The 9,880-nt window shown below is 60.2% G+C and overlaps 1 protein-coding gene across 1 annotated transcript in view; it reads right to left on the bottom strand.

Moving 5' to 3' along the window:
* RTN4RL1 (reticulon 4 receptor like 1) overlaps positions 1–9,803 on the bottom strand; it is a 30,599-nt gene extending 20,796 nt beyond the window's left edge. Inside the window, exon 1 of the mRNA XM_064677410.1 lies at positions 9,442–9,803. Within this exon, the coding sequence (XP_064533480.1) occupies positions 9,442–9,454 (13 nt within the window). The 5' untranslated portion in view covers positions 9,455–9,803. The remainder of the gene's footprint in view (positions 1–9,441) is intronic.
* Positions 9,804–9,880: the final 77 nt, after the last annotated feature.

Genomic DNA, 9,880 nt, shown 5'->3' on the forward strand with positions numbered 1-9,880 from the left:
TGCCGCAGGACCTGCCGCAAACACCTGTCCTCAGCACTTCTGCTATCTGGGGCACAACAGAGCAGCAGCAGAGAGGAATCACAAAAAAAAAAAAAAAAAGGGAAAAAAAAAAAGCCCTATTTGCATAAACCTCCCAAAAAGAGGAGCCAGAGCCTGAGCCTGGAGAGCTGGAACATCAGCTGGGGATCACCAGAGCTGATAGTGAGTGTAATAAGTATTAGGGAAGCATCACCTGGACTGGGGTATGTTCTGCCACCAGGTCCCCACACGTCCCCAAAGTGCTGCCCCAGGGCTTGACACCCCATCTAGGAGTGACATTGGGACACTTTTGCATTCAGGTCTTAAGAGGGCAGATTAATCGCCCTGTGCTGGATCTGTCACACGCAGGGATATATATTCTTCTCTGAATTTACAAGTAGTTCTGTCTGAGAAATAAACAACTGGAGATAAAAATTACATTGTCACCGTGCAGGTGTGATCGATGGAAGAGACAAGCCCTCAGAGTGCCGGCGAGGTGCCACTGGCACAACCCGCCCAGGGAGCACCGGCCCCCGGAGCAGCCGGGAGATGCCAAAGAGACTTTGGGAAAAGTGTCAGGATGTACTCCACCGACCCCAGCCTGTTGTGTCTCTGTCCCAAAGTCCAGGAAAGGTAGGGACGGCCACCTAGGCCATTTCAAAGTGAGGAAGATGCTGAACCGTGCAGAAAACAACACTGGTGTTGGGTGAGAAGCATCCAGGATGCAGCCATGGGAAGATGCCTGGAGCAAAGCAGTCAGCGGCAGAAAGGGCTGCAGCCCCCAGGTCAGCTCCTCGTAAAATCCTGTTGAGCTCTATCTTGAGCCCCCAACCCTCCTGTCCAGCGTGTTTCCAAGGTCAGCAATGGGCATAAGTCAGAGCCAGGTTGGCAGCCACCACGTTCCACAGGGATGCGCAAGAAGGATTGGTGCAGTTTACACAAGGCCCCCTCCTAGTTTGGTTTCTCCTTCATCTTTCTCTGCTTCCCCTGGCTGCACTGCCTGGGCCCGGCCTGTCATGGTGTGACAGAGCACGTTGCCTGCCGGGGTCACTCCCTGAGGAGGAACAGACATTGGCTTTCCCATAGTTTAAATCTGAATTCACACTGAAAGCGCTAAAAAAGCTATGCATGATCCTCTTCCCAGCCTTCAGCATCCTGAGGAGTCATGACTCGGCTCAACGTGCCGGAATGGAGATCCCAAAACCATCTGGGGACACCCAGGTGCCCCCGAGGCTGGTGCCTCGCTCCAGGCTGGCACCCAGCAGCTGGTCCAGCAACTGCCTTCCATCTATTAATAAAGCTGGAGCAGCTGGTAGAGCATCCACCGCGCCAGTCCTCGGGATTTATCCACACCGCTCTGCCTTATCAGCCATGCTTTTCACAAGCACTTAAATTCAGGAGGAAAAGGAAAAAGTGAAATCAGATAGAAATGCAGGTCTGTTTGCTGTTTTCTCCAATGAAATGGTTCTGGGTAAACAGCAGACGCCTTTGATGAAATCCCAGCAGGCTTAAACAATAAAGCTGGTTACAAACTCAATCTGGCGCAGATATCAGATCTGAAATTGTTTCAAAAAACATGTCAACATTTTCTAATGCTGCTGCAAAACTTCCTCGGCACCTTGCCACAAGCCTGCGTCTGTGACGCAGGGCCCGCGCCGCTGTCCCGCCGCTGCTGTACTTCCCACGGGGAATCCTGCCCCAGGACCTCTGCACCCCTCCACCTGCTGGGACACCCTGAGCTATAGGAAGAAGCTTGGCATCCCCTTGGAGGCATGAGATGCACATTCCCTGCTTCAGGGCGCACCATGTTGTTTTCCAGCTGTAAATCCAGTCGCCATCCCCAGGCTCAGCCTGGCTGAGGCTTCGCGGTGCCAGAGGTCTGGCAGAGTTGCTAGAGGTCAGGCAGGGTGGGTGTCCCTCTCATCCCATCCCAGAGACAGAATTCAGCCCTGGGTTCATCCCAGGCAACACCAAGGACAATTGACTTTTCCATGAAAAAACAATTTGCAAAGCACTGTGGTGGCAGAGAAGCACAGCCTGGTGCTCCTCTCACATTTTGCCTCCCGTTTGTCACCTCTGCATCCTGCTGGGACTCCAGTCATGGCTCAGGGCAGGATGAGGCTGCGTGGGGATGCACAGGTCCATCCGACGGAATGCCTGGCTGGGGACAAGGCTTGGTCCCTCTCCTAAACCTACGGCACAGGCTGGGGGGCACAACAGGGACCATCCAGTGCTGGGCAGCTGGGTCAGGACAACAGGCACTTTGGCAGCTCCTGTTAATGAATGCCCTTCTGTCAGTGTCAGAGTGACAGGGACCATCCAAACTCAGAAAACACGTGGGGCTGGGGTGTGATGACGCAGGTCCCGTGTTGGCATTGCCAGGACCAGCCTGCCAGTTACCTGGCACTGGCACTCCCCAAACTGTGTCAGCACTTGAGGTCTCTGGAGGACACCACAGGGATGCAGGTCCCCAGTGGGAACTGAGGTGAGGGGGCAAGAGGCTGAGGAGGAGGAGGTAGCAGGTCTGGTCACATCACGAGTGCAGACCCTGTCTTAGCTCTGGTTAGGAAGCCAGTGCCAGCTCTGGGGGTGTGTGGGGTCCCCCCAGGGATCTGCTCCACGAGTGTGGGGGCAGACACCAGCTCCCCATGTTGGATTCAGCCCTACATATACCCTGTCCTGCATCCCTATAGAAGCCCCCAGCTCAGAGCTGATGCCTGACACAGCTCATGTCCCTTGTGGCAGAGGACAAGGGATGGCTCTGCTGGAGCAGAAGAATCTTCATCCCTCCCAGGAACTGGAAAGGACAAAGGGGACGCAGGAGATGAAAGCAGGGCAGAAGGATGATGAAGAGGGGTGCAGGGGGGTGCAGGGGGCCAAGCCTCAGCTCCAGCACAGCACAGGGGGAGGTGGCAGACCTGACCCCTCTGCAGAGGTTGCCTTTGCCATCGATCCCTGTTGCACTCAGGCTCATTAGGGCCGGGGAGCTGCTGCGAGCGGCTGCTGGAGGAGACAGACGGGGGGAGCGCTCGCCGTGGCTCCCTGGATCGTATTAAATATTTACTTTGTTTTGTTTTGTTTTTCCCAGCTATATTGATCAGAGATGGAGTGGGGAGAGGGGCGGGGGGGGGCGGCTGTCGGATGCTGGCAGGGAAGAGCAGAGGCAACGGTTGAGCTGCAAAACGGGGACAGACCCTGACAGGGTGCTCCCGAGGGATTCACCCTCGCTCCCCAGGGGCTCTCAGTGCTGTCACCCTGCAGAGTTGCTCCTCCCAGAGCCATTCATTCTCCCCTCCGGGGTCAGGACAGGCATCACCAGCACATGGGAGTCTGCAGCGGGGCAGCTCCCACTTCCCATCCCGTGCCTGCCCCATCTCAAGGGATGCAGGATGGGGGGATGCCCAACGCGATGGCATCTCATGGCAGGGGGTATCCCCCTGCCCCGGGCCGGGAGGTGCCCCCCGCATCCAGGCTGGGCCCCGGCAGCGGCCGCGCAGCCGGCGCTGTTTCTATTTCGAGAGGAGCTCTACTGGAAAAGGAACAAAAGCCGAGGGAAGCTATAAATAGCCGCCTCCTTCACACCAGCGCCTCCTTCGCCCCAGCATCCCGCGGCCGGGGGGGGTCCCGGAGCACTGCCCGTGCTCGGCCCTACCACCAAACCCCCTCCGTGCCTTCGAGCCAACACCCCCATCTGAAAATCAGAGGGAATAACACTCAGGGGAATATCTGCCGCCGAAGCAGAACTGGCTCTGAACAGCGGTTTGCCAAGTTGCCCGGTGGCTCTGCCCAGCCGCAGCCCAGTTCCCGGGAGATTTGCCGCTGCCCAGCCAGGCTCTGCACCCACGAACACCTCTCGGGGATGGATTCAGCCACCTGGGGATGCTCCTCTCGTCCCCGGCCCTGTCTGCGGCTGGCAGGGAACAGGGAGAGCCGAGTGGCTCGGGCAGACCTACTTTCAAGGCTTTAATCCTTTTTGCTTAAAGAATCTTTTTTTTCCCTCTCCCCTCTCTTTCTTTTTTTCCCTTTCTTTTCCTTTCCGCGCGGCAAAGATGGGGTCTGATCAGAGGAGAGACGCAGGGAGCTGACAAGCTGCGGCGTACGGAGAGAAAGGAGAAAGAAATACATATTTATTACCCTCAATTATTAAAAAATAGATAGCAGCAGATCTTAGGCCCTGGCAGAGGCACTGCAGAGTCGTTTGTCTGAGGACTATTTTGTTTTTTAAATTCCATTGAAATTATAATACTCTGGGCTTGTTAGCACAAACACCCCAGCATATCCCTGCCGAGGGGGGATCATCCCGACCCCTCTCCCAGCTCTGCTCTGCTCCCCGCAGGGTGGCTGTATCCAGCACCCGATGGGATGCCGAATTTGCAGGCAGCAAGGAGGGAGGGCAGCTCGGGAATGCAAGAGCTGGCGGCAGATGCAGCCGGCAGCCTTTGTCCCCCTCTGCCTTCATCCCGGGGGGATCAGAGGGGCTCTGCCCCATGCAAGCACATCCCCATGCCCAAGTGCACACGGATGCCTGGCTGGGTGAAGATCTCATGGACACGATCTCACCCAGGCCACCAAGGGCCAAAAAGTCCCATGACATCCTCCATGCCCAAGGATGGGCTTTGCACCCTTTGCGTGGCACCGATGGGGGGTCCCGTGGTCACGCGGACGGGGTTTCCCCAAGCAAACCAATGCAAACGTTGGTGCAAACGCAGCTGGAAAAAATAGAAAGCGGTTCCCAAGTGCGGCACACGGGGCTGGCAGAGCCGCTGGCACCTCCCCTCCGCTTGCAGGGCTGCTCCGTGAGGAGCCCTGCCAGAGCAGCAGCAGCCAAATTCCCTCCCGCCGCTGCTCCCCAGTAAACAACGGCTGCAGCCTCCCCCTGTGATGGTGATACTGGGACATGTGGAGCATGTGGAGCATCTCTGACACCCTCCAGCTCTGGCACCACGCTCTCCCCACAGCCAGGATCTGTTGGGATGCAATGGACCACCACGGACCCACAGCCTACTGTGCCACCACCTCTCCAAGGCCAAAACCCACTGCCACCCCATCCTGCTGGCCACGAGCTGGGGAGAGACCCAGCCCTGAGTGGAACCAGGTTTTGGCACCGGGAGTCACTGAAGCGGTCACAGCTCTACCAGCCCAGGCAGGAGCACCACTAAAAGCTGCTCACCAAGGCTGGGCTGGCACCAAGCTGCCGTGCCGGCTCCGAGCCGCTGTGCCAACTCCGCCGGGAAGCAAGCAGCCAGCGGGCACATGTGCTGCTAAAGAGGAAAAGGAGCTTTCTACACCAAATGGAGCATTTTCTGCTTAATAACCCCCAATCCTAATCTGCGCAAAGAAGATTGCCCCCCGCATCTCCCCATCCTGCATCTGCTGCTTGCTGCTGCCCGCTCTTAACGCCCGGGCACAGTCACGGCTGCCCCACCAGCACATGCCCTCAGCAGAACAGACAGGAGAAAGACTGGCCACTGGCACTTCCCAAACACTGAGCTGGGCACAGGCATCTCCTCTGTCAGCACTGAGCCTCCATCATTTGTCATCAGTAAAAATAATATTCCTAAAAGTGTCCCCCCTGATTGCCGGGCGGCAGGCGCAGGGCTGTGGGTTTCCATGGTGATGCTGTTCCGCAGGGATGGTACGGGGGATCGGTGGGATTGGTGCTTCCTCAGTTTGGGAGATGGGACATGGCACTGACATCCAGAGTGAGGACAGCACCAGCCCTGCTGCTGGTGGAGGGACCCAAGGCTGAGCCAGATAATCCCACCTTGAGCTGGGGCAGCGTCACCCAAAATAGCAGGGAAAGAGCACTGCCATCGGAGAGGACAAGGATGCTCCTGCATCCCAGTGGTGCTCCTGGGGCCATGCCCTGCATGCCTGCCTGTGCCAGCACATGGACCCCCGGCTCCTCCTCGCTGACTCCCACCACATCCTGCTTGCTCCCAGCCCCACGGCTCTCTGCTGTTGCCTCCACTGTTAAATCAGACTCCAGCCTCTTTCAGTGGGTTCTAAATTAGGGCAACACCTCACTCATCCCAACCTGCTGGGAACCCAAACAACAGCCACTGTTGCTGGGGTACGGGTGCCTCTGCTGCTGCCACTCCACCAAAGCGCTTTGAAAACATAATCTCCTGTTAATAACCCGACTTTATACTGAATGTGGCTAAGCCCTGGAATTGCACTTTGAAAACAAAAGCCCAAGTTTTTGGCTGTTTGGAGGAGGCTGGAGCAGCTCCCTGGGGTGAGGATGGGGAGCAGTGTCACCCACGGGTGTCCCAGTGTGCGGCAGAGTGGGACGGGCAGCTGCCCCCAGTGATGTGGGGCTGAAGTGGCCGTGTCCTGGGTCATTCCTCTGCAAGGGGGATTTGCCTCCGTGCTGCCACAGGGACACTGCCGGGAGCTGGGGACATCCCGGTGAGAGATGGTCCTGGTCACACCTGGCCACCACCGTGTCCCTCCAGGCTCCCACACTTCCCTGCCTGGTTTTTGCCTTCAAACGGGATTTTGGCTCTTGCTGTCAAAACCCATCAGTGCTCCAGTGGTTTCCAGCAGCCTAAGTCCCTGCCCGGCCCCGAGGCAACAACATCCCACTCATGGTCTCATCCTGCAAACCACAGAGACCCACTGCCCGCGGTGCTGGCTCGTGCCGCCGGCTCCAGCACCATCAGGTGCTTCAGGGAGAGGTGGGTGTGAAATCACGCCAGAGAATGCATATTTTTACGTTTCCCCGGCAGGTTCACTGGTGTTTTTAGGGCAGCGCTTCGAGGCCACCTGGAGTGTCACCCACAGCCTCCAGCACCCGGATGGCTCTGCGGGCTGCCGGGTGCAGCATTTTAGGCTAAAGGTGGGAATAACATTCAGCCAAGCGTGGCCATGGCTCTGACCCTGCCAGGCTCCATCAGTGCGGGTCACCAAGCGGCGACGGCTCCTTTGCATCCCGGCTCCAGCTCCAGGTCTAAGCAGGTCTCATCTGCCAAGCCCTCCTCCTTCCCCCCCCAGCACCGCCACAGGGACAGCCTGGGCCACATCCTGACCTCCCCCCCCACTACCCTCCTTACTTCACCAGGCACAGAGAGCTTGTGGCTTCCTCTCAGCTCTTTAGGAAATTAAACTTTTATAAGCAGAAAGGTTTCTCGGCTCTTGGCTCCCCAGCGCAGGAACCGCAGCCCAGCCTGTGCCTGCACCCTGCCCACTGGCTGCTCCCCTGGCAGGGAGGGATGGAGGCTAGATGCCCCATCGATGGGCTGAGTGATGGCAGGGACAGGTACGTGGCTGCCCATGACCTTGGTGTCATCCTTGACCTGGAAATCTCCTTCTCCTGCATCACCAGTGTTGCACTCCTGCCTGCAGCCACCTCTGGCAGGGCTCTGACACCCTCGCCCAGGCTGGAGCTGCACCTCACGCTGTCACCCACTGCCACACCATTGATGACATCCCAGCGCACAAAATCCACCCTGACTCCCACCAGTGTCTCCACGGATGAAGCTCACGGGGCGCAGGAGGCCCAAAATGCCCCCAGGAATCGCAGCACTTCCCTGGCCACGCCACCACCATCCTGCCACAAACGCCTTCGCCCGTGTGGCACCGCGTGCGAACCTTTTCCCCCGCGAGCAGGCACAAGGAGCTGCTTCCCTCGGAGCTGTCAACCATGGCTCGGATCCTGCTGCCCCAAGCCCTGCCATGTCCTCCAGCCTCAACCCCAGTCCCCGGCAGTGGGACGTGGAAGGTGGTGGCAGTGCCACCATCAGCCTGCGCTGCCTCCCACCAGCACAGCCTTGCATTGCCACCACCCTTGACAAAACCAGCCGCCCTCGAACCCCACAGAGAGGTTTGGCCCCAGCCCAGCACCGTGGCAGCAGCTCTCCCCATCCTCCCTCATCTCACATGTGGGGTGTCCCTCTGCATCCCACTTGGGGTGAATGCTGGGGGCCGGGACCCCCTTCCCGGCGACACCTGGCCACGGTGAGGTGGAAAGGGGAGAGCCTCTCGGTGGGATGGAGGCCTCTTCTAACTGCCTGTTGAATTATTCAGGAATGGTATTAACTTATAAATGAGTGTGTTTGACTGATTTTGTGGTTGATGTACAGATAAATTCTAATGAAAGACAGCTACAAGATTTTAAATTATTAATTAGACTGCCACTTAACAAAGCCTATTTGGCACTCTATTTCCTTGCTTAACAAGACAAAAACTTTAAGAATAGGTTTTGCTTTAGCCCACAGGCTGTTCAATTTGCATTTTGTTTTTCTAGCTCCACAAATGAAAGCTGTAGATCTTGACCTTAACAGGCTACCCCTGGTGGGATCCAACCCTGCCGGCAGCCTCTCTGCCTGCCTCCACCTCAGGCTCCCAGTCTCCCAGCCTGGATGATGCTTTTCCTCCAGCCAGCAGCACCAGGGCTAGGAAATCAAGGCTGGGAACTGTGACTAGTCCGAGGGCTCGGGTTTGTTCTCAAGTCATCCAGCCTGGTTGGGTTAATACACTGAACAAAGCTGATGCAGGAGCCAGAGAAAGGAGCATCCGAGCGCGAGGCCCCACAACCACAAGGTGACATTCCTCCAGTGGGAAAAAGCATCCCTGGGGTGACAGTGGGGGGTCTGCCCTGCCCGGGACTCCACACCCCGATGTGGGGGGCTGCGGGCACAGTGTTGGCTCCTTCTCCCGCTGCTGGAGCCTCGCTGGAGAGGTATGTGGCGGTGATGGCAAGGGCTGGGCCTGGGGCTGTGCAGCTGCCCCCTCCCCAGGGCATGGGATGGGACTAGGGGGTCCACCCGGGATCCCCCCGCATGGCACCATTATCCCCAACATCTCCCCGGGACTGGCCCCGGGTGCAGCGGGGCCAGGGGTCCTGCCCTCCCACCCCCCACCGCCCCGTGCCCCCCGGGAGGGCCGGCTGCTCCCCTTGCCGTGATGTCACAAAGCTCCCCGATGATGTCCCAGGCGGTTGCCATGGAAATCGCGTGATGTCACAGCGGAGCGATTCTCCTCGGGGGGGCGGAACGGGACGGCTCGCCCCAACTTCCCCGCCGAACCTCCCGCGCCCCCCGGGCGAGCCCCGTTTCCCGTCCCCTCGCTCTGAGGGACGAGCACCGGCTCCGCCGCGTCCGCCGCAGCCCCGCTGCCTCCGGGACCCGTCGTACCCCGGTGCCCGCGGGACCCGCCGCGCCCCCGGTCCTGCGGGACCCGGCGCCTGCCGTGCCTCCCCCCGCTCCTCCCGGTCTCCCGCCTTCCCGGCGCGCGGCGCTCCCGCCGGTGCCGCTCCCCGGGGGATGCCCGAGCCTCGGCGGCGGCGCCGGTAAACGCGGTGGCGGCGGGGGGCGCCCGGCGGCGCGGCCCCAACTTCGGCGGGGAGAAGACAAACTTCGGGGCCGGCCCCGCTGCCCCCGGCGCCCGCGGCGCCCGGTGCCCTCCCGGTGCGGCGCTCACCTTGGCGGAGCATCTTGGAGCCGGGGCGGGCGCGGTCTCCCGGCGGCGGCGGCGGCGGCAGCGCTCAGAGCCTCGGGCGCGGCGGCGGCGAGCGGTATCGGCGGCGGCGGCTGCTGCTGTACCGGGAACGCGGAGCCGAAGCCCGGGCGAGCGGCCCCCGCGGGGGCATGGCGGGCCGAGCCGCAGCGGCACCGGGGAGCGCCGGCCCCGGAGCACCGGGGAGCGCCGGCCGCGCCTCTGCCCGCCGCGCGTCCCGCCGCCGGCTTTTAGGGGGGAGCCGCCCCCTCGGGGCTGGGGCCGCCGCCGCCCCCCACCCCCTCGGGCAGAGCCTATAAAGAAGCGCCCGGTGCCGGTGCCGGTGCCGCGCTGCCTGCAGCGGCGGGCAGGGCTGGGCAGGGCGGGGCGGGGCAGAGAAGCGACGGGGCGGGCAGGGCTGGGC

The sequence above is a fragment of the Pseudopipra pipra genome, chromosome 21 (genome assembly GCF_036250125.1).
Source record: "Pseudopipra pipra isolate bDixPip1 chromosome 21, bDixPip1.hap1, whole genome shotgun sequence".
NCBI classification, from domain to species: domain Eukaryota; kingdom Metazoa; phylum Chordata; class Aves; order Passeriformes; family Pipridae; genus Pseudopipra; species Pseudopipra pipra.